Here is a 23,760-nt window from a genome sequence, read left to right on the forward strand (position 1 = left end):
CCCTCAACCCTGGGAACACAGCACCTCCCAGCCAAGCAGCAATCTGGGCTGGCCCTGTCCACAGTCAAGATGCTTTATCTCCTAGAAAAGACACATTTCTTAAGCTGCCAGATGTTTCTACTACTATGACAAGCAGGGCTCCCAGTTGCTAGCCAAATGGACCTCCTCGTTGGTAGAGCTGCCCTGGAATGCTGTGGTACCTCTCAGGCATTCTCAGCCCACTCCTAGATGCCATGGACACGGCTGGTTTTGAAATCACCTTCAGGATCCCTCCCATGCCATAGTGTGCCTTGATAAGGAGAACATTCTGAGATGCTCTAAACTAAATTACACCAGGAGATAGATAGATAGATAGATAGATAGATAGATAGATAGATAGAACTGTTAGTCTCTTAATGATGGCTTGGAGCCAACTACCAAAGGAGAGCTCACATTTCTGTGGAAGTCTTTGGAAGTGTGTATTAATTTCCAGATGACTCATTCTGCAGATTCCTAAGACCCTGGTTTCCACTGGACCCTGGTTCCCACTGGACGTGCTGCAGCCACAACTGAGCCCAGCAGCTTCTCTTACTCGGCAGCTCTGACACAGCTACACACAGCCCAGGCCTCTGCTCAGGCTGGAACTAGAACTTTATCCAATGAGTCTGTCAGCCAGTACTGCCTCGGGGATGTTTGTAATTTGTTAAATAATATGTTTGTATCAATTTTATACAGAGAGAACGGGATAGGGATAAGAGATAGACACATCTAACTCCAGGAGCCTCCGCTTGTTTACACGTGGGCTTTCTGGACCACTGCCCACAGCCAGTCTCCAGGAGCACGCCTTTCTTCATTCAAATTCTGCTCCTATCCCAGAGCTGGCCTCCTCCTTCTCTCACCCCTTTGCCTATAGGTCATGTAAATTTCTTTTAGATTAACTCTTTTTGTCTCCCGCCCCCCTCCCCATTTGATGTATAAAAAGCTTGCAATACTCTGGGACAATGGGCATGTTGTCTTTTCTACCATGCTGCTGGAGGTTTAGACTCCTTGCCTCAAGACGGGACTTGCTTTTGGTGAGCATTTTAGTTAATAAAACCTTACTTACAAAAAAGACTTTCAGGAGGTCAACGGAGAGCCGGGGAACAAGCCAGCACCCAGTGACATGGTGTGGAGACAGGGGCGGAAAGTCCTCCTGCCGGAGATGATTCCCAGGAAAAGTGACCCGCAGGGTGTGAGGCCCATGGAGAAGTTGGAGAAGGATGTGATGGTAGACGAGGAAGGGGCAGCAGTACTCACATCTCCAGAGCCTCCACTTCCCAGCGGTCCTGGAGATTCGGTGAGGACAGAGGGGGAGCAGAACCCGCAAGAAGGAATTGGCCATGAGCATGTGGATGCTGCTGACGTGCCTCCCCCACCCATGTTCCGGAAACACAGGATTTGACTCAGCGTCCGAAGAGAAGAGGTTCTGGGAATCCAAGAGGTGCCCCCAAGAGAAAAAGGGGCAACACTCCCACTCCCCAAGAGGAGCCTCAAGAAGGAGCCGTGTTGTTGGACAAAGGACAAGTCACCAGACAGCACAGGTGCAAGTCAGTCGGTACACCAAGCACCGTGGAGTCAACTGGTCACCCTGTTGGCAAAGAATCTAGGCGACAGATACCATACGAGTGTCAAGACTGCAGCAAAAGGTTCAGTTTAAAGATCTAACTGAGATTTGTAACTGAACCTCCCAAGAGATTCATTCAGGCCTCGGACCACTACGTCCACCATCGGATCCGCATGGGCGAGAAGCTGTACCGCTGTACCATCTGCATGAAGAGGTTCACCCACGAGTCCACGCTATTTGGCCACCAGCAGGTCCACACCCAGGAGAAGCCATACCAGTGCTACCTCTGCCACGAAAGGTTCAGCCACCGCAGGAACCTCAACATTCACATGAGCACCCACTCGGGTTAATGTGATTCTGGATGCAGAAACTGCCCACCTCAACCTCATCATCTCTGATGACCTGAAGAGTGCTAGACTTGGAAACAAGTGGATCCATATGCCTGACAGTCCAGAAAGATTTGATAGCTGCATTTTTGCCCTGGGCTCTCCGAGCTTCTGCTCTGGCCGTCATTACTGGGAAGTGGAGGTGGGGGACAAGACAGGGTGGGTCCTGGTTATCTGCAAGGCAGCCACAAGCAGAAAGGGAACATGACTCTGTCGCCAGAGAATGGCTACTGGGTGGTGATGATGAAGGGAAATGAGTACCAGGCATCCACCTTCCCCCCGACCCGCCTGCGGGTGAGGGAGCCCCCCAGGCGTGTGGGCATCTTCCTGGATTACAAGGCTGGCGACATTTCCTTTTCCAGTGTGACAGCCAAATCACACATCTACACATTCACCAGCTTCTCTTTCTCTGGGCCCCTTCAAGCTACCTTCAGCCCTGGGACACATGGTGGAGGGAAGAACACGGGTCCTCTCACCATCTGTCCAGTCAGTGACCAGGGGCCTCACTGAAAGTCCTACACTTTGCATCTCTTTCCCAACTCCCAGCTTTGTACTTTGAACTTATACTCTTGCCAGTTATTATTGAACATATATTGGGTTCTGGGTGCTTTGGGAAATATAATAAATCAGAGAATAGTCCTTGTGCCCTAGGAGCTTATGGAATAGTAGAAATAAGCTAGGTACGCAAATAATGGTAAACCAGGGGTGAAGAGAACACATATGCTGATGACATGCCATGTTTTTTCAGAGTAGAAAGTGCACGGCTTAATAAACCCTTGTATGGATTAACACCCTAAGCTGCTCCTGCGACAGAGATTCCACCCTCGTGTTCCCTCAGTACCCATGGCAAGGATATGTCCCCTTATTTTATTCTCCCCTGTCTTGAGGACTTGTCTAGGGGAAAAAATTAAGCAAAGTGGCTTACTATAATTTTTTTTTATATCTGGATTAATGAACTATGGTTCTTAAGAGTATTGGCTATGCCTGATGAATAAATTGATTAGAAAATCTAATCATAATTCCATTTGCTGTCACTTGATTGATTGCTGTGAGATACCTTTTCCCCACTGAACACCATGAAAGAGATGGAGCTACTGTGGTGGGAAAACATTTGACATATATTCTAAGTGTCAAATTTTCTGTCCTAATCTCTGTCTGAAAATCTGTGGGAATATTATGTGCTTTAGTTCACAGATGTCCCTCTATCATCACCCATTTAAAGACATGTAAAGAGAAGGGATATAAGGGGTCGGGGGATCCAATCAAGATTAAACTCCAAATTCTTCCTCCTGCACCTCCTCTTTCCACGTCTTCACACTAGAGCCAAATTGGACCCCAGTTCTGCATGGTTATGACCAGACCACGAAACACATACTTTGCTGTCTTCACTGAGCTTGGTTCTATGCGAATAATCTATATGCTCACACAGTTCACATGCCCTACTTGTTTAGCTGTTCCCTATGGTTGGTCATTTATTACTCCCAATTATCCCTTACTAATAACCTTTTCACTACCAGCTTTGTATATATTTTCCCCCACCTCCCCGTACACTTATTTTTTTCTCCTGTTATCCTAAAATGGTTCTAAAATATAAACTGTTTGATAACACCTGCTACAGTGGCCAGATAATCCTTCAAAAAGATTTAAAAAATGTTTCTGCCCAAAGCAATGTTTGACTTTTTTTTTTCTTTTCTGATTTAACAGAGATGTAATGGGGTTTTACCTGTGTTTTATATCATTAATATTTATTGAATATTTATTTATTTATTTATTTGAAGGAATCCTCAAAAGAAATGGAAACTTATTCCTACAAAAGGACTATAACTGGTTTCAAAGAAGAGTGCTTTGGGTGATTTCTGGTAATTCTTGGGAGAAAACAAAACAGGGAATATAATCTTAAAACCAATGGGTTAGAACAAGGCACTGAAGTAAGTAGAAAAGTATACCTTTCAAAAAATAATTATTTTAAAACCCCACAAGCTAAAAATAAATAAATAAAATGAAATCCACAAGCTAAGGGGAGACACTTTTGAGAATATTTGAAATACAAAGAACAGAATATAAATGCTATAATTACAGGAGCATATCATAGCCACCTGGGCACATTAAGGATACAGAAGTTATTTTGACAACCATCTCAGAGATTAAGTAGAGGAGGGAGAGATTTGAACTCTTCATATAGATGCCGAAAGTCTCACCATCTAAGAATAGCAACAAAAAGTTCTATGACTTTAAAGCTGAGTCTATTCAGTGAATGTCTAGTTCATGCATGCTATGCCCCAGGAGCTGGAAATGTAAAAATAAATCTTTGAAAAGCTTCTGATATGTAGGTTTAGAGTTGTTGGTGGGGAAAATGATAACTAATAAAGAAAAACACAGGAATAAAATCTGCTCCCACAAGTGTGCCTCAGTTGGGAGGGTGTCATCCAGTGCACTGAAATGTCCTGGTTCATTTCCGGGTCAGTGCACAGTCCCACCTGGGTCTCCAGTAAAGAGTGGGAGGAGGGGGCTGATGGGCATTTCTCTCACTCCCTCTGCCTTCCTCTCTTCCAAGAAATATAAATAAAAGTATTTAAAAACATGTTTTAAAAGAGCAAACTCTGGTTTGTGTATTCACAACTTTAAGTTTACTTTTGCCACACCTTGTTTATGAGTGACAGAGTAGATTATTTCATATGTGATGGTTTCACAGCTGTATTTCTATGTCAAGGCTCAACAATAGTACACATTAGGAAAGTGCACTTTCTTGGATGTCTGTTCTCATTTCCTGGGAGGAACAGCTTTGTCTCAGTGACAGCAAATATTGACAAGCAGTGAAGGTGATTGCCACCGTAATCAGCAGAAATGCTGACTGGCTACAAAAGTCACCTCCTGGGACTGATTACAGGATTATCCTTCCTCCAGCCTCGAGTTCTTACATATTGAGAAATGACCTTGTGGTGAACACCATATAGAGACGGGAATATACAAAACCATAACGTATTTTATCTGCCAATGACTTCAGCTACAAGAAAAGCTTTTGGAGGTTCTGAGAATGTCTGTACACAAAGTTCACACAAGTCACAGGCTCAGGAACATCACTGCATTTATGTCAGAAGAGACACTTTCCATCTAATGTACTGCAGTCTCTGCCATCCCTATGAATACAGTGTTTCTGCCTCAATAGCAGTTTAACCTCAGAGTCTTACAACAAATGTCACAAGATTATGAAATTTTGTACTTCATGGCACATGGCTCCTTTGCAGTACATGGGTAAGAGTTCCCCTATGGGTAAGAGTTCCCCTAAACCAGTGATTCCCAAAGTGGGCGCTACCGCCCCCTGGTGGGCGCTGCAGCAATCCAGGGGGGCGGTGATGGCCACAGGTGCATTTGTTTTAACTTTTTTTGTATTACCTTTCTATTCTGTGTTCAATAAATAGTTTCATAATTTCAAACTTCAATGTTTCTAATTTACACCTTTCTTTACTATATTTTACGAAAAAGGTAGAAACATTAATACATATATCTTTCTGTTTAATTGCTATTAAAATTTAAAAAAATAATTTCCAGGGGGCGCTGAGTAATATTTTTTCTGGAAAGGGGGCGGTAGGCCAAATAAGTTTGGGAACCACTGCCCTAAACATTGCTGAGACTTATGTAACACATACTATGAACAGAGACTATAATTCATATTGTTAACAGAAGGACAGCAAAGGTCTCCTCTTCTGGGTGACCATTGACCTCACCAATAACCAAGGTACTGGGATGCAAATTACAACCACAAAGTCATGCCATCTTTCTTTCAAGGCCTTGGGCAGCAATGCAAAATAAGCTGGTTTTGGACTGTGCTGGGCTGCATATCTGGCGCTTCGGCCAGACCGGTCATGCTGTGCTGTCTGTTCCTAAAACACATAGATAGGAAGGCACTGACATCAGGCCAGGCCTTGAGATATGGTCTCATGGCCCCTTCCCAGCACTCTGTACTCTCTCTTCCTAGAACACATAGATAGGAAGGTAGTCACTGTAATGATGCTGTACTGTGTCGGGAACTAAGGTTTTGTAACTTCGTGGTATTTGCAAATAAAAATGCTGTAACTCTTGCAGTCAGCGCTGCAGTTCAGCCTCTGCTTCGGCAGGGTGCTGTAACTGTAGTTGCTGGCCATGGAAGTCAGCACTGCAGTTCAGCCTTTGCTTCGGCAGGGTGCTGTGACTGTAGTCAGCTGGCCAGCTTAATAAAGGCTCTTAAATTTAAATTCTGAGTGGGTGGTCTATCTCGCTGAGTGAACCCATAATAGGACAAAGAGAGATTTTTTGACATCATGCTCTGCCTTCTGAAGCACTGAAGTTTTGATGTCCCCACAATATCTGTTCATATCTACATGCTGACAGATCACAACAGTGCTTTCAAATCATGGCAGGCAGTGAATAGAACCAACACAATGGTACAATAGGAAAACATTTTTACCAAAATACCATAAACCAGAGCCAGCGGTGTTCTGATTGGTGAAATAGAACCTAAGCCAATCATCACAGCATAATGTGAAAACTACAAACTCCCTGAAACAGGTACCATTTTCTTGCTGAGGATGGGTGTTCTGGACAAACCCTGGGTCAGTCCCATTCCACAGTCAGAGAGAAAAGAATGAAGATCCTGCCAAGAGTTCAGAATATTCAAAATTTATTTAAGCACAAGAGAGAACGCAGGGTTTGTGGCTGGTTCACACTGTTCAGGTGAGCCAGGTGGTTGAGGAGAAATCACTTCAGCCACAATCACTCACAGTGACATCAATCAGATAGTAGGCCTGGGCAGGATAGCAGTGCAAGCAGCTCCTTCAAGCCTCTCTTGTACCTGAAACTCATGGGGAATCTAGCAAAGTGTATGTCCTGATAAAAAGGGATTATATTAAGGTAAATGTGTAAGACAGAGTCACCTTAAGTGTTGCTATTCTGAGTAAGAAAAATGAAATATTCCCGACACATTTAAGGCAGCGTCTGCCTTCCCTGTCACCCACCCCCTAATTTTTTTCTTTGCAGAGAAGAAGCTGTAAATGTTTTGTAGCTGCCAACAGCTGTTTCCTGTGGAAACCTGGGGTGCCAGCCTGTATAGGTCCTGTTCCTGGGGGCTGCACAGCTCTCTTGCTTTGTGTTATGGGGACTTCCCTTTTGTGCCCTGCGTGCACCCCTCCCCAGTTTAGGCGTCTCTAGGGGCAGTGGCCATGTTCTCCCCCTGGGGAGGGGGCCCTGTGCCTCCCAGTCCTGGGGACTCCGTGCCTGGAACCCTGCCTCATCTTCTGTTCCTGCCAGACCCTGTGGGTCACCCTTCTACCCTGGTGTCTGTAAGCTCTGGTTGGGCCAGGCCAGGATGGCGGGAGGAGCGGGCCCTTCCTGTTGGGCTGGGTTGTACATATGTTAATAGCAAAGACCCAATGCCACATTTTTATAATTGTGATTAAACTTTATTGTACAAAAAAACTGTTTGAAAGAAACAGAGAATCGAACAGTATTTCATTGCAAACAAAAGCTAGACAGTAACCACACACTCCCCGACTGAACTGCACTGGGAACCCGCGGCCTTGAGGCCGGCCAGGGCTCAGTGGAACGTGATCCGGAAGCTGCGCTCCTGCTCCTTACACCACCCCTCGCACACCTTGGCCACCTCCTCCACCTTCCTCTGCAGCAGGGCCGAGTTCTGGTCGATCCACTGCAGGGAGTCCATGTGTGCGTTGAGGATCTTGCAGATCTGCTGTAGGGGGTCGCTGGTGTCGGCGGGGCCCCCGGATGTGTTCAGGTGCTCGATGATGTCCTGGAGGTCCTGGGCCATGCGCTTCAGCTGTGCGTCGATGTTCTCGGCCAGGTTGTAGGTCCTCTCACGTTAACAGGTGCTGGGTCCCCGGGGCTGCTGGATCCTGGATGCGCGGGGCGGTGCAGAGGAGGCGCCTCTCACAAGTACTCCCCACAGTCGGAGATGATCACCTTCTCCTTTGGCTTCCCATCCTTGCTGCCCTGCGCCTCGATCTGCCGCAAGACATCCAGGCCTTCCGTGACCTCCCCGAACACCACGTGCTTGCCATCCAGCCAGTCCGTCTTGTCACACGTCAGGAAGAACTGGGAGCCGTTGGTGTTTGGGCCGGAGTTGGCCATGGAGAGCAGGCCCGGTCCCGTGTGCTTGAGGATGAAGTTCTCATCATCGAACTTCCTCCCGTAGATGGACTTGCCCCCGGTGCCGTTGTGGTTGGTGAAATCGCCGCCCTGGCACATGAACTGGGGGATGATGCGGTGGAAGCTGCTCCCCTTGAAGCCAAAGCCCTTCTCGTGGGTGCACAGGCAACGGAAATTCTCTGCCGTCATGGGAACGACGTCTGAGCGCAGGAGTATCTGGATGCGGCCGGCTGGCTTGTTCCCAATCTTGATGTCCATGTACACCTGAGGGTTCGACCGGGCCTTTTTGGCAGTGGGCTCTCCCTCCTGTGCTTCTGCTTTGGGGGGCTCCGACCCCTCCTCCTCTTTATTCTCTTCCAGAGTCTTCCCAGAGAACTTCTTCAACCAGTCATCATCTGACCAAACTGGTCTGGAAGAGCCTTCCTTAATCCTCATTGGTTTGGCCAAATTGACGCGAATCGTCCGTCCAAAGAGTTCAGATTCATTCATGTTGTCGATGGCTGCAGCAGCATCCTCTGCCAACTCAAATTCAACAAAAGCAAATCCTCGGTGCTTTTCTCTTTCATAATCCAGAGGAATCTGAATATCTGTGATATCTCCAAAAGGAATAAAAGCTGCATGAAGAACTTTGTCATCCACCTCCTCTGCAAGTCCACCCACGTACAGCACACGCTTGGTAGTGGCCATCTTGCTCCCTCGCTCTCCCTCCGGAAGCCAGTGCCCGGCTTGCCCCTTCCCAGGCCTAAGCTTATTTAAAAAAAAATTGTTTTAAATACAGCAAAACCCACACAGCCCCACAGCACTTCCCTGATTCCAAGTAGTAAACAGCTTTCAACGGTAGAGCACGAGACTCTTAATATCAGGGTCGTGGGTTTGTGCCCTACGTTGGGCACCAATTATTGGGGTTCAACCCCAGCAGGTCCAGGGGTTCCCAAAGGTGTGGAAGGAGTCAGTGAAGAAGGAATGACAAGGAGACACTGTTCAGTTGATCAGCAGTCTAGCCAGGTTCTCTAGCCAGGTTCTAGCCAGGGTCTCCAGCCAGGTTCTGAGTTTATTTCTCCTGCTACATCTGTATTTATACCAGTTGATCTTAATCCTATCCATTCTTTTCCAAAGGTTAGGGCGTTTGTTATCTCCATTCCAGGGAGTAAAGATTATGTAGCTTAAACGTGATTGTTCATAGTTAAAGTGATTAACTACCCGCCTGGCACTTAAGGGGTTTTACGGATAAAAATCCCCACCTGGGGAAGCAACCTTTCTCTGAGAGGTGACTTTGGTTAAAACACATAGCGCCAAGAAGGGGAGCAAACATATTAAGAACAGTATGCCATATATGCCTGGTCCCTTGAATCCTATGCTGGGCAGATATTTCTTCCCCACAGCAACTGTGTCAAGCAGCAAGGGTGGTCCGGCTTCTGGCAGAGGATCTTTTCTTTTCAGTCAGTAACTTAAAGCTGTCTTTTTTTTTGTCTGCTGAAATAAGAATTATGAAGTCAGTGTGTGCAGGGATAAAGGATAAAGTTTAAACACAACAGCTCCATTTTGTATGCATTTTGCATGCTTGTACTAAGTAGAGAAGGAAACTGTCAGATATTTTTCACAAAGTTATCCTATTGATTGTACACTGCAGGTACTGTATTTCTTTGCTTTGATTCACTGAAAAGACCTATCCAGCTAATATTAGTAATGGAAAGGAAGTGTTAACAATGAAAAATAATGAAAATTAAACTACTTCTGTCTGTGAATCATTTAAGCAATATCTATCTTTAGAGTCTCACATTTCTGCAGTTGTGAATAAAGACTAAGGTGATACATCAAAACAGAAAAAGAAAAAAATAAATGACTTTAAAAAAGGTGAACGAGGGCCATTGCCGCGAGAGCAGAAGATGCGAGGCGAGGTGTTTTGGCCTAGGAGGGCTCTGGCCTGTTGCTTCCACGGAGGCGGGACGGTGATTATCTGGACACACTGGTTTCTCCTCCATTCAGTGGGGCGAGGTGATCTGACCCATAGATCAGCCCAGGGAACCGGCCAGGCATAGAGTCTGCTGCCTCCAGGGGGTCGCATGTTTCCCTGTAAGTGGAGCCTGTTGTTGCCCAGACCTGCGCGTGGCTGGAAGGATGTCTTTGCTGGAGCTGCGGTAACTGAGTACCACAGCTGAGGGGCCGGAACGACAGACCGTCTCCGGTGGAGGCTGGCCATCGGGTCAAGGCCTCAGCCACGTTTGCTCCTTCTGCAGGCTGCGAGGAAGAGTGAGCTCCGTGTCCCCAGCTCCTGGGGCATCACCCCGATCTCGGTCCATGTTCACATGATGTTCTCCCTGAGTGGATCTGTGAACCAAACTCCTCCCCCCCTTTTATAAAACAACACCAACCATGTTAGAATAAGCCCACCATACTCCAGCACAACCTCTTTTTAACTAATTACACAGGCAGTAGCCCTGTTTCTGCATAAGGCCCCGCTCTGAGGTCTTGTGTATGGGGACTTGACTGTGCCATTGTAGGGGACACAACTTTTTTTTTTATTATTTCTGGAGTTTTTTATTTTTTATTTCTGCAAGTCCACCTCAGTGTGACATACCTAAATGGCCTGGCTACTCAGAGCACAGTCCACAGTGCACATGATGTGAAGGGTCATTCTTTAAAATGTTCTACATTCCAGAGCACAAGATGGCAAAGAGGAAGGAGGGGCACTGTTTGGCAATTGATCGTTTTTTTCATTCATCACATCAGACTAAGGCATCCATTTCACAAAGAAGAAGGTACAAGCATGAGCCGTGGCATGGAATGTGCTGATTGCATCTGATGCTCCTTCACTAGTCAGCTGATGGCCCAGTGAATTTGATGCTTCAAACACACCTTTGGCAGGCCATCTCAGAGGCAATGCTCTAAGGATGGGATGTCATCCTCCAGGATTAAGGGTGCATTTTTTTATTCCAGGACTTGTATACGGCACTGTGACAGTAATCAGAAGGATGCCTGGAACCAAGGGGCACACGCAGGAGTAGCTCCACTTGCCATCACTCCCCCAAAGCCACTCGAGGAACGTGTGCTTTCCATTCATGCACCTGTAGGGACCAGGAGCTCTCCTCCTGCAGAGCCCAGGTGAATACTCCTTCCAGGAGACATTTGGGGTTCCTTATATCTAGGAACTAGTAGTCAAGAAGAGTCACAATCTTGTCATAGGAATTTGACTGATCAGCAAGAAAATGTAGGGCTATTGCTCTTGCTTCAACTGTGTGGACGGCACAGAGCCAGGGATGCCCCTTCTTCCAGCCTCCAACCACCCTCCAACCTCTTTTCCAGTCACCACATTCAGAAACACCACAGCTATCCTCAACCTCTGAGACCAGCCAATACTGTTTTTCTCCTTAGCTTCTTATTGTGGAACAACCATGAGATCCCAAATTCTCCAGAATTATTCCACCAAGGTGGAGGCTGCTGTCAACTGCCTAGTCAACCTGCATCTGTGGGTCTCCTACCTGTCTCTGGGCTTCTATTTAGGCCTCGACTATGTGGCTCTGGAGGGTGTTGGCCACCTCTTTCTCGAGTTGGCTGAGGAGAAGTACAAGAGAACCAGTGTTCCACTTCTATGGGAATGTATGCACAGGTGACCCAGTGCACCTCATTTGGATATACCAATACGGACATCAAAGGGTACTTAATTAAATAAGGCCGAGCTTAAACCAAAACTAAGAAGAGAGGAGACACAGGAGACAGACAGAGTGCAAGAATCACACAGGTTTATTTACCAGAGAGCTGATGGGTTTCAGTCCTTGGCAGGCCACCCAGAGACACTCGCTGACAGAGACACACGGAGGTCATCAGATACGCCGCAGCAGGAGCTTGGTCTCTTGACTCAAAGAGAGGCTTCTAACAGTCTGGGCACAGCTGACTCCTCCCCAGAGACCGACACCACCATCAAGCGCGGCCCTGATGGACCCTTTGATGCAGCCCTTCAACTTGCTGACGCTTCAGGAAGCCCATCGCCAATGACACTGCCCGCTAGCCAGATCAACAAGGACAACCAAACCACCAACTTGAGGACAGCTGAAATCCCTTGACTGAAGAGGCCAGCAACCTTCTACTGGAACAAGGCTCCTTGCGCACTCCATCCACTATGTTTATAGCTATGCTTGCTATAAACATTGCTTGTCAGTCTTCTTCTGAGTCTTTAACAACCCAATCCGAGAGGTGGCTGCTGGTTTACATGCACTATCGTTTAAAAAATAAAAAAGGGGGAATTTGCCAGAAGCCGGTCCATCCTTGCTGCTTGACACAGTCGCTGCAGGGAAGAAACATCTGCACAGCATATGTCTCAAGGGACCTGGCGTATATGGCATACTGTTCTTAATATGTGTGCTCCCTTTCTTGGCGCTATGTGTTTTAACCAAGGTCACCTCTCCGAGAAAGGTTGTTTCCCCAGGTAGGGATTTTTCCCTGAAGTTAGGGAGGGAATAAAACCCTTTAACTAAGTGCCAGGCTGGTAGTTAATCACTTTAACTACAAACAATAACGCTTAAACTACATAATCTTTCCTCCCTGGAATGGAGATAAGAAACACCCAAACCTTTGGAATAGAAATTGACAGGATTAAATCAACTGCTATAAATACAGATGTAACAAGACAATAAGACACAGAACTTGGCTGGATATCCTGGCTAGAGAACCTGGCTAGGCTGCTGATCAACTGAACGCTGTCTCCGTGTCATTCCTTCTTCACCGGCTCTTTCCACACCTTTGGGAACCCCTGGACCTGCTAAGGTTAATCCCCAACAGGCGGAGGCAGAGGCGGCGGGGCCAGACGTGGGCACCAGGGGAGCCCGGCCGGGGGCGTGTTTGCGGGGAGCAGCGGTGCCAGTGCCAGTGCTGGGTAATGCCCGCTGCCCTTGCCCTTGGGGAAGCTGGGCAGCCCAGCTCTGCAGCATCGCTTCATGCTGCCCACTGGCTTGGAGCCCGCCAGAATGAACAGGAAGAAAGGAGACAAGGGCTTTGAAAGTCCAAGGCCGTACAAATTAACCCATCAGGTCGTCTGCATCAACAACATAAACTTCCAAAGAAAATCTGTTGTGGGATTTGTGGAACTGACTATATTTCCCACAGTTGCAAACTTGAATAGAATCAAGTTGAACAGCAAGCAGTGTAGAATATACCGAGTAAGAATCAATGATTTAGAAGCTGCTTTTATTTATAATGATCCGACATTGGAAGTTTGTCACAATGAATCACAACAAAGAAGTCTCAATTATTTTTCCAATGCTTATGCAGCTGCACTGAGTGCTGTGGATCCTGATGCAGGAAATGGAGAACTTTGCATTAAGGTTCCATCAGAGTTATGGAAACACGTTGATGAATTAAAGGTCCTAAAGATACACATCAGTTTTTCTTTGGATCAGCCAAAAGGAGGTCTTCATTTTGTGGTACCCAGTGTAGAGGGAAGTATGGCAGAGAGAGGTGCTCATGTTTTCTCTTGTGGATATCAGAATTCCACAAGATTTTGGTTCCCATGTGTTGACTCATACTCTGAATTATGTACATGGAAATTAGAATTTACAGTAGATGCTGCGATGGTGGCTGTTTCCAATGGCGATTTGGTGGAGACAGTGTATACCCATGATATGAGGAAGAAGACCTTCCATTACATGCTTACCATTCCAACAGCTGCGTCAAATATCGCCTTGGCCATTGGACCTTTTGAAACACTTGTAGATCCATATATGCATGAGGTTACTCATTTTTGTTTACCCCAACTTCTTCCATTGCTTAAACATACCACATCATATCTTCATGAAGTTTTTGAATTTTATGAAGAAATTCTTACATGTCGATACCCATACTCCTGCTTTAAGACTGTATTCATCGATGAGGCTTATGTTGAAGTGGCTGCTTATGCTTCCATGAGCATTTTTAGCACAAATCTATTGCACAGTGCCAGGATTATTGATGAGACACCTTTGACTAGAAGGTGTTTAGCCCAGTCCTTGGCCCAGCAGTTTTTTGGATGTTTCATATCCAGAATGTCTTGGTCTGGTGAATGGGTACTGAAGGGAATTTCAGGCTATATTTATGGACTTTGGATGAAAAAAACTTTTGGAGTGAATGAATACCGCCATTGGATTAAAGAAGAGCTGGACAAAATTGTGGCATATGAGATGAAAACTGGTGGAGTTTTACTACATCCCATATTTGGTGGAGGAAAAGAGAAGGATAATCCAGCATCCCATCTATACTTTTCAATAAAGCATCCACATACGCTGTCCTGGGAGTACGACAGTGTGTTCCAGTGAAAAGCTCACCTTGTGATGAGATTGATTGAAAACAGGATCAGTATGGAATTTATGCTACAAGTTTTCAATAAACTGCTAAGTTTGGCTAGTACTGCTTCATCTCAGAAGTTCCAGTCCCATATGTGGAGTCAAATGTTGGTCTCCACATTTGGGTTTTTGAAATCCATCTCGAATGTCTCTGGCAAAGACATTCAGCCTTTAATAAAGCAGTGGGTAGACCGGAGTGGAGTGGTAAAATTTTATGGAAGTTTTGCATTTAATAGAAAATGAAATGTCTTGGAATTGGAAATAAAACAAGATTATACATCACCTGGAACTCAGAAATATGTGGGATCGCTTAAAGTGACAGTGCAGGAATTAGATGGATCCTTCAATCATACATTGCAAATTGAAGAAAACAGCCTTAAACATGATATACCTTGCCATTCCAAAAGCAGAAGGAATAATAATAAGAAAATTCTACTGATGAATGGAGAGGAAGTTGATATGGATCTTTCTGCAATGGATGCTGATTCCCCTTCGCTGTGGATAAGGATAGACCCCGATATGTCAGTCCTGAGGAAAGTAGAATTTGAGCAAGCAGATTTCATGTGGCAGTACCAGCTCTGCTACGAGAGGGATGTGGTTGCACAGCAAGAGACCATCTTGGCCTTGGAAAAGTTGCCCACACCAGCATCGCGGCTTGCCCTCACTGACATTCTAGAGCAAGAGCAGTGTTTCTACCAAGTAAGAATGTCAGTTTGCTTCTGCCTTGCAAAGATTGCAAATTCAATGGTGAGCACGTGGACAGGACCACCAGCCATGAAGTCACTCTTTACTAGAATGTGGTGTTGTAAAACTTGTCCAAACATTGTGAAAACAAACAACTCTATGAACTTTCAAAGTTATTTTCTACAAAAGACTATGCCAGTTGCACTGGCTCTATTGAGAGATGTTCACAACCTTTGTCCCAAAGAAGTCTTAACATTTATTTTAGACTTAATCAAGTACAATGACAACAGAAAAAATGTTTTCAGATAACTATTATTGTGCAGCAATGATTGATGCCCTTGCCAACTCTGTAACACCTGCAGTCAGTGTGAAATTCGAACTTTAGATAATTTAAATCCAGATGTGCGACTCATTCTTGAAGAAATCACCAGGTTTTTGAATATGGAAAAACTTCTTCCAAGTTATAGACACACCATCACTGTGAGTTGTTTGAGAGCCATACGAGTGCTTCAGAAGAATGGTCATGTTCCGAGCGATCCAACTCTTTTTAAATCCTATGCAGAATATGGCCACTTTGTGGGCATTAGGATAGCAGCTCTGGAAGCAGTTGTTGATTATACTAAAGTGGACAGGAGTTATGAAGAACTGCAGTGACTCCTTAATATGATTCAGAATGACCCTGTACCCTATGTAAGACATAAGATTCTACACATGTTGACTAAGAACCCACCATTTACTAAGAACATGGAGTCTCCCTTATGCAATGAAGCCCTGGTGGATCAACTTTGGAAACTTATGAATTTGGGTACTTCACATGACGGGAGGCTACGGTGTGGTGCTGTGAACTTGTACTTCACACTTTTTGGACTCAGTAGGCCTTCCTGCTTACCCTTGCCAGAGCTTGGGTTGGTTCTTAACCTAATGAACAACAAATTATGAACAACAAATACACATCTATCAACAAGTGAATCTAAAAATCTAAAAATCAAGTGAATAAAAAATCTGATGAACAGAATAAACTGGTGAATATAATAGAATCAGGGACATAGAAAGGGAGTGGACTGACTATTCTCGGGGGTGGGGAGAAAGGGGTGTGGGGGGTGCAGGAAGAGACTGGACAAAAATCGTACACCTATGGATGAGGACAGTGGGGGGCGAGGAGGGTAAGGGCAGAGGGTGGGGTGGGAACCAGGTGGAGGGGAGCTATGGGGGAAGAAAAGAGGAACAACTGTAATAATCTGAACAATAAAGATTTAATTTTAAAAAAATGTTGATGAAAAAATTGTTAGGAAAGCCATCGCTAGATTTTTATGTCGCTAAAAGTGTCAGGTACTCTGTTCCAAGCATTCAAAATTTCTTGTTCGTAGTTGCACTCTTCATTATTCAAACGATTTTGTACCAGATTTTCAAGTTTCGACCTTAAGTCGACAAACACATGAGTCCGAATGCTACCTTGAAAATCTGCAAGTTGCATCTCTAAGTCATCAATTTGCATCCATTGGAAATCCTTTAATTCCAAAGTACTGTAAACAACTACATCCAGATACGTAATTATTTTAATGGTCTGTTCTAGGCTTCTAAATTGGTTGAATCTTTCTCTGAACTGCTCAAATAACGAGTTTACTATATTCTGGTACATAAGTATGGACTCCATTACACTCATTGTAGTGGCCTTCTCGAAATACTTTTTTATCCGAGGAAAATACTTATAAGTTTTAGTTTCAATATCTCCCTTGAAAATTTTAAGTTTACTTTCAAAAGATTTGATGTATCCAAACATAACATCAATACTTTTGCCAAAACCTTGTAATTTTAAGTTCAGTTCATTCATATGAACAGAGACATCTATAAAAAACATCAAATTGCTGACCCATTTATGATCATTGATCTGAGGAAAGTTTGCCAGATCCTTATTCTCAATAAATACTGTAATTTCTTCAAAGCACTCCTTAAGTCACTCAAATGCCTTACCTTGACCCAGCCATCTCACATTATTGAACATCAGTAGTCCACTGTAGGTTGAATCTACTTCCTGTAAAAGTGCAGAAAATTCTCGCGTGTGAAGGGGTCAAGAAGCTATAAAATTCACAATTTTTGTTACAACTGACATTAAATCATTCAACTGTGAGAAATCCCGATTTCACACACACCTCCTGATGGATAATGCAATGAAAAGGTACAAGTGGATGTCTAATAGCTTCCATAAACAATTTCAGGAATGCCACATTTTTTCCCACCATATTTGGTGCCCCATCTGTTTTGACTGACACAATTTTAGAGATATCAATGTTTAGGTCACTGAATGTTTTTATAACAACCTTACAGAGTTCGTTTCCTGATGTACTTATTGGCACTGATTCTAACTTTATCAACTCTTCTCTCATTGTGAGACCATCAGAATATCTAGCAATAATGGCCAACCGAGCATTCGATGTGACATCAGTAGTTTCATCAAGAGAAATCGAAAAATATTTACAACTATTTAAGTCTTTTTTTAGTTGATGTTGTACGCTTTTGTTAAGATCTATTATTCTGTCTTTGATAGTATTTCTACTGAGTAGTAACTCAGAAATTCTTTTAATAATATCATCTTTATTTTCCATATCATGAAATAGAGCTGGTGCACATCTTAGAAATGTTTCCTTAATAAATTCTCCGTCACTGAGGACTTTTCCATGCTGAGCTATGGAGTGAGCAATACAGTAACTTGCTGATGTTAAATTTGTAGAGCATCTTACAAGTTTAATGATGGAATTTCATTGACTTTTATAGAGGTGTAGCTGCCTAGAAATGTATTCCTTCCTTTCATCGATACTTTTTTTCAAGAGCTGACAATGATTAGTTTCAAAATGTCTCTTTACATTCCACATTCTGCTTACTACCGTTTCATTACACAGTATGCACAATGATCTGTTGTTTCTGTCGACAATCCCGTACATCTCGGTCCATATGTCTTGAAAGGGTTGGCTACTGCTACTTCCAATTCCTTTATCATTCAATCTTGCTTTGTTATTTTTTTGATTCTTCATCACAAGGCTGCAAAAATAAATAAATACAAATCACGGAGTTTTTATAAAAGGTTGATAGGTTTCTTACCTATTAACTTTTTTCAGTGTTGTTGCACTGACACCTGGTGCAAAAACAATTCAAAGATAGTATGTATAAGCAACAAATATTTGGTGCTGTAATCAATTATCCGACAAACAGAATGTCTCATCGAGCACTGTTGCACTGTATATCTTTTAGAGAGGAAGGGAGAGGGAGTGAGAAGTAGAAACATCAATGATGAGAATCACTGATTGGCCGCCTCCCCAATGGGGATTGAGCCCCCAACCTAGGCACATGCCCCTGGCCGGAATGGAACCTGGGACCCTTCAGTCAGCAGGTTGACGGTCTATCCACTGAACCAAACCAGCCAGCGTCTTGATTCCCTTTTTATCATTCAATCATATCTTTCCTATTCTTTTGCATAATTCTGTTTGTTTGTGTGTTTTTTTACTAATTGCTTAAGCTAAAAATAAACATCAATAGATTTTTAGATATATATATTACTATAGGTATTATATATACATTAATTTTCAAATAAATATGGTTGGTTCAGTTTTTATTGTTGACTTTATTATTTTCTCTTGAAAACGTTTTTAAATGAGAAGATACCAGATCAGAAATTCAATTAACATCTCTCTCTCTCTCTCTCTCTCTCTTCCACTCTCTCTCCCACTCTCATCTTTAATTTCCTACCTTAAAAATAGAAAATCTGAGAAAATGACTTATGTCCAGCCTGTCTGAAAGCCAGAAAGGGAGTTTATGTCCCTTCAGGACCCAAGGATTATCACCCCAACAAGAATTCCTTAAGTAAAGACAAAAAGTAAATAATGGCAACCCAAAATTGCCCAAAACTAGGAAAACCCAAATATCTGCAGAACTTGAGCAGAAGTTTCTCCTTCTTTTAAAGTAAGAGCACCTTATTTAAAACCTCAACCACAAATGTAAATTTCGTCACACTGCACGTCATGACCCAACAATGACTTGCTGTGGGGTTTTTTTGGTTTTGTTTTTTGTTTTTTGGTTTTTTTTTACCAATAAAGGTTGAGGTGGGAAACCCAAAGGCGTTCAAAATTAATCACAAGCTATCAAAATGAGAGTGCTTTGACAGTTTCAAAGAATGCACCTAAAATTTGTCACTGAGCAAAAAATAATGAGATTAGATGTCAGGAAGATGGTGACTTAGCCAGGCAGTCTGGACGGGGCCGGAAGGAGACCTTCTATCGCTGCCTTTCAATTTTATTAGATTGTGATCAAGAGGGTTCTCACTATGTTAATTCTGTGGAATTTTTATTGATCTTTATTTCGTGGTCTTATATTGATATGATTTTGTAAATGTTTCATATGTATTTAAGAGCATTTCCATTTGTTATGTGGTTGCAGGTTACGTGATCAAGGTTGTTGCAGTTATTCAAACTTTCATAGCATTTAATTTTCTTCTCTGATTGATTATCTATCAGGTTCTGAGAAAATGATATTAATTACTACTAGTCTAGGGTGGGTTAGCTTTTCGAATATTTGTGTGGTTTGACTTACTCACTCCTTTATTTTTAACATCCTAATCTGCTTAATGATTAGAGTTTAGTTTTTACTTTGATTTAAAAGGTGGCCTACTCAAAGTGAAAGGATTAAGGAGGCCTCCTCCCAAGATCCCATTGGATGGGCAATGAGGAGATTACTATGGCCCGGGTATAAAGCCAGGCCCAGGAGGATGTAGGCTGCATTTGAAGGCCAGCTCTCAAGCAGATACTGTCTCTCTGGATCCTGCAGTACCGTCACCGGGAATTGGGATTTTGCTCGTGGAAGGTAGGTCACTTGATTTCTGCTATTTGTGCTTGTGAGCAAAAGAGCTATTTTCCTATTACAAGTTTAAAGAACTGACTACAGTTTTATATTATGTACCATTGAGAAATATGCATCTGAATATCATTCCCTTGAGTTAAAGCAAGTTTTTATTCTTTTAAAAATCAGTTGATTTATTTAGAGAGAGAGTGGGAGGAATAGAGAGAGATGGAAACATCGATGAGAGTGAAACCGATCAGCAGCCCCCTGCGTGCCCCTTACTCGGATTGGAATTCATAATCTGGGCATGTATCCTGATGGGGGGTTCATTTGGAGACCTCTTGGATCATGGATCGGTGCTCAACCCTGAGCAACACCTGCCAGGCTGAAAAACACAGTTTAAAAATAAAAACTTTTTATTTTTCTTGGGAGAGAGAGAGAGAGAGAGAGAGAGAGGGAAACATCAATGTTGAGAGAGAATCATTGATTGGCTGCTTCCTGCATATCCCCGATTGGGGATCAAGCCCACAACCCAGGCATGTGCCCTGACCAGGAGTTGACCATGATCTACTGGTTCATAGGTTGATTCTTAACCATGGAGGCACACTAGCCGGGGCATATATGTACTTTTGAGAAAATGATTTATTTTACTTTTCAAAATTATTGTCAACACGGTGTTCATAAGATTAGCTTTTTATATATATATATTTTATTGATTTTTTACAGAGAGGAAGGGAGAGAGATAGAGAGTTAGAAACATCGATGAGAGAGAAACATCGATCAGCTGCCTCCTGCACACCTTCTACTGGGGATATGCCCACAACCAAGGTACATTCCCTTGACCGGAATCGAACCTGGGACCTTTCAGTCCGCAGGCCCATGCTCTATCCACTGAGCCAAACTGGTTTCGGCGATGAGTTTAAAGTTTAATTTTTTAAGACTCTCCTGTCGCGTAAGACTCCCTCCATGTTCTGTATGGAGTAGGGTTCGGTATCTGAAAGAGGAGCCACACACAAATGAGAGAGAAATGACAGGAGATAATTTTGCAATATTGGGGGACCAGGCGGGCAAGTCCGGAAGGACTTCCAGGCGGGCAAGCCCGGAAGGACTTCCACCGATGCTCAGGCCTCTCCAACCTTTTATTTGGACTGGGGTAGCCCTAGGTTAAGGAGGTTTGTCTGGGGTAGCCCTAGGGTAAGGAGGTTTCAATGACACAAAGACTAGGTCATAACATGACCCTTAGGCAATTTACATGATTAAAGGTAGGGAGGTTGCTTCAGCTACCATTATCTATTAACTGGGTGGTATCTAGATTAACTGGGTGGTACACAGCCCTGACCTATGCTAGGGCTTCAAGGTTACTAACTTTTGGGGGTCTCTGTCTATACTCAGCTAGTGAAGACAATAAATAGACTCCGGCACTCTCCCTGATGCATTTTTAGATGTGTCCCCTATTTTATTATACTCTGCTTATTTATTTGTACTTTTCACATTTATGTCTTTTCATTTCTAATGGTCTTTTCTAAGAATCAGGTTTTAGAATAATTTCTATTAGGTGTTAGGTGTGTGTGTGTAATTATTTATGAATATTCTGTGCTCTTGTCTTCCGGTTTAGCTTTTAAACTTCCTTGAGGAAACTTTCCGCTACAGTAGGGTGAGGAGCCATCCAGGCACTCCAGCCTGTGATCCAGGAGAAGCCTCAGAGACTCTAACACTCCAACTGAGGAGAATCACAGTGCTGGAGGCTGAGACCCGCTCCCCCCCACCCCCACCTCAAAGTGTCTGCTCCTGAGCCACACCTGCCAGGCTGAAAAACACAGTTTACAAGTCAACACTTTTGGCCTGGAGCATGGAGACGGGACCCGGAGCGGGAGCTACGTCGGGGGGTGGCACATTGGAGGCGGCCATGGCAAAGCAGTACAACTCAGTGGTGTTCCCCTTTTGTGATGAGGTGACCAAATATGAGGTGCTCACTAAGATCGGCCATGGCACTTTTGGGGAGGTGTTTAAGGCAAAGCATCGCCTGACCAGCCAAAAGGTGGCTCTGAAGAAAGTCCTGTTGGAGAACGAGAAGGAGGGGTTCCCCATCACGGCCTTGCGGGAAATCAAGATCCTCCAGCTTCTAAAACATGAGAATGTGGTCAACTTGATTGAGATGTGTCGAACCAAAGCTTCCCCCTATAACCGCTGGAAAGGCAGTATATACCTGGTGTTTGACTTCTGCGAGCATGACCTTGCTGGGCTGCTGAGCAACAAGTTAGTCAAGTTCACACTGTCTGAGATCAAGAAGGTCATGCAGATGCTGCTCAATGGCCTCTACTACATCCACAGGAACAAGATCCTGCACAGGGACTTGAAGCCAGCTAACGTGCTCATCACCCGAGACGGGGTCCTGAAACTGGCAGACTTTGGGCTGGCCAGGGCCTTCAGTCTGGCCAAGAACAGCCAGCCCAACCGCTATACCAACCGTGTGGTGACACTCTGGTACCGGCCCCCGGAGCTATTGCTGGGGGAGCGGGACTACGGCCCCCCCATTGACCTGTGGGGGGCTGGATGCATCATGGCGGAGATGTGGACCCGCAGCCCTATCATGCAGGGCAACACGGAGCAGCACCAGCTTGCCCTCATCAGCCAGCTCTGTGGCTCCATCACCCCTGAGGTGTGGCCAAATGTGCACAAGTACGCGCTGTTTGAGAAACTGGAGCTAGTGAAGGGCCAGAAGCGGAAGGTGAAGGATCGGCTGAAGGCCTATGTGCGCGACCCCTATGCACTGGACCTCATCGACAAGTTGCTGGTGCTGGACCCTGCGCAGCGCATCGACAGCGACGATGCCCTCAACCATGACTTCTTCTGGTCTGACCCCATGCCCTCAGACCTCAAGGGCATGCTCTCCACCCACCTGACATCCATGTTCGAGTACCTGGCGCCACCACGCCGGAAGGGCAACCAGATCACCCAGCCTTCCACTCACCAGAGCCGCAATCCCACCAACCCCAACCAGACGGAGTTCGAGCGTGTCTTCTGAGTGGCGGCGCTGCTGCTGCTTTTCCTGAGGGCTCTGTCTTCTGCTCTGTGACTCGCGCTGTGGAGACAATGGGGCATTTGAGTTTTTTCTCCAGTGCATATTTCGTCTTATCCCCACCTGGGCACTGGGAATGCCATCTGAGTGGACTGGAGTAAAGCTTTGGCTCCATGTCCAGGAAGGCAGTGAGGCCGCCTCCCTGGTTCCCTGGCTCTGGAGAATGTCCAGAGCGTCTCCACGTATCTTAGGACAGGGATGAGGTGGGGGAGAGGGGCACCCGACCAGTATCTTTCTAGGTTCCCAGCATGATGGGAGGAGGGACAGGTCCTCACCCATTCCCGGTTTTTCTCTTGGCCTAAGCAACTTGCATGGGGGACACCAGCCTGGAACATGGGCTGCTCTTGGCCTGAGCTCAGAGGCACTGGGGCTGCCAAAAACCTGGTTTCCTCAGCAGGAGAATTTTATCACAGCACCTCCCAGCCAAGCAGCAATCTGGGCTGGCCCTCTCCACAGTCAAGATGCTTTATCTCCTAGAAAAGACGCATTTCTTAAGCTGCCAGATGTTTCTACTACTATGACAAGCAGGGCTCCCAGTTGCTAGCCAAACGGACCTCCCCATTGGGCAGCTGCCCTGGAATGCTGTGGTACCTCTCAGGCATTCTCAGCCCACTCCTAGATGCCATGGACACGGCTGGTTTTGATATCACCTTCAGGATCCCTCCCCTGCCATAGTGTGCCTTGATAAGGAGAACATTCTCAGGTGTTCTAAACTAAATTACAGCAGGAGATGATAGATAGAAAGATAGATAG

General features: G+C 44.8%; 1 protein-coding gene and 3 pseudogenes across 1 annotated transcript; 3 read left to right on the forward strand and 1 right to left on the reverse strand.

The window, feature by feature from the left end:
* Positions 1–1,180: 1,180 nt before the first annotated feature.
* On the forward strand, positions 1,181–2,478 carry LOC102434070 (annotated as a pseudogene).
* A 5,345-nt stretch (positions 2,479–7,823) lies between these two features.
* On the reverse strand, positions 7,824–8,803 carry LOC102433142 (peptidyl-prolyl cis-trans isomerase E). Its single transcript, XM_006107781.3, has one exon. It carries the CDS (start codon positions 8,791–8,793, stop codon positions 7,888–7,890), a length of 906 nt encoding a protein of 301 aa, XP_006107843.1. The 5' UTR covers positions 8,794–8,803; the 3' UTR covers positions 7,824–7,887.
* Positions 8,804–13,025: 4,222 nt separating this feature from the next.
* On the forward strand, positions 13,026–16,040 carry LOC102434385 (annotated as a pseudogene).
* Positions 16,041–21,834: 5,794 nt separating this feature from the next.
* LOC102433453 lies at positions 21,835–22,953 on the forward strand (annotated as a pseudogene).
* Positions 22,954–23,760: the final 807 nt, after the last annotated feature.

This window comes from Myotis lucifugus, unplaced genomic scaffold (assembly GCF_000147115.1).
Source record: "Myotis lucifugus unplaced genomic scaffold, Myoluc2.0 scaffold_1428, whole genome shotgun sequence".
Taxonomy (NCBI): domain Eukaryota; kingdom Metazoa; phylum Chordata; class Mammalia; order Chiroptera; family Vespertilionidae; genus Myotis; species Myotis lucifugus.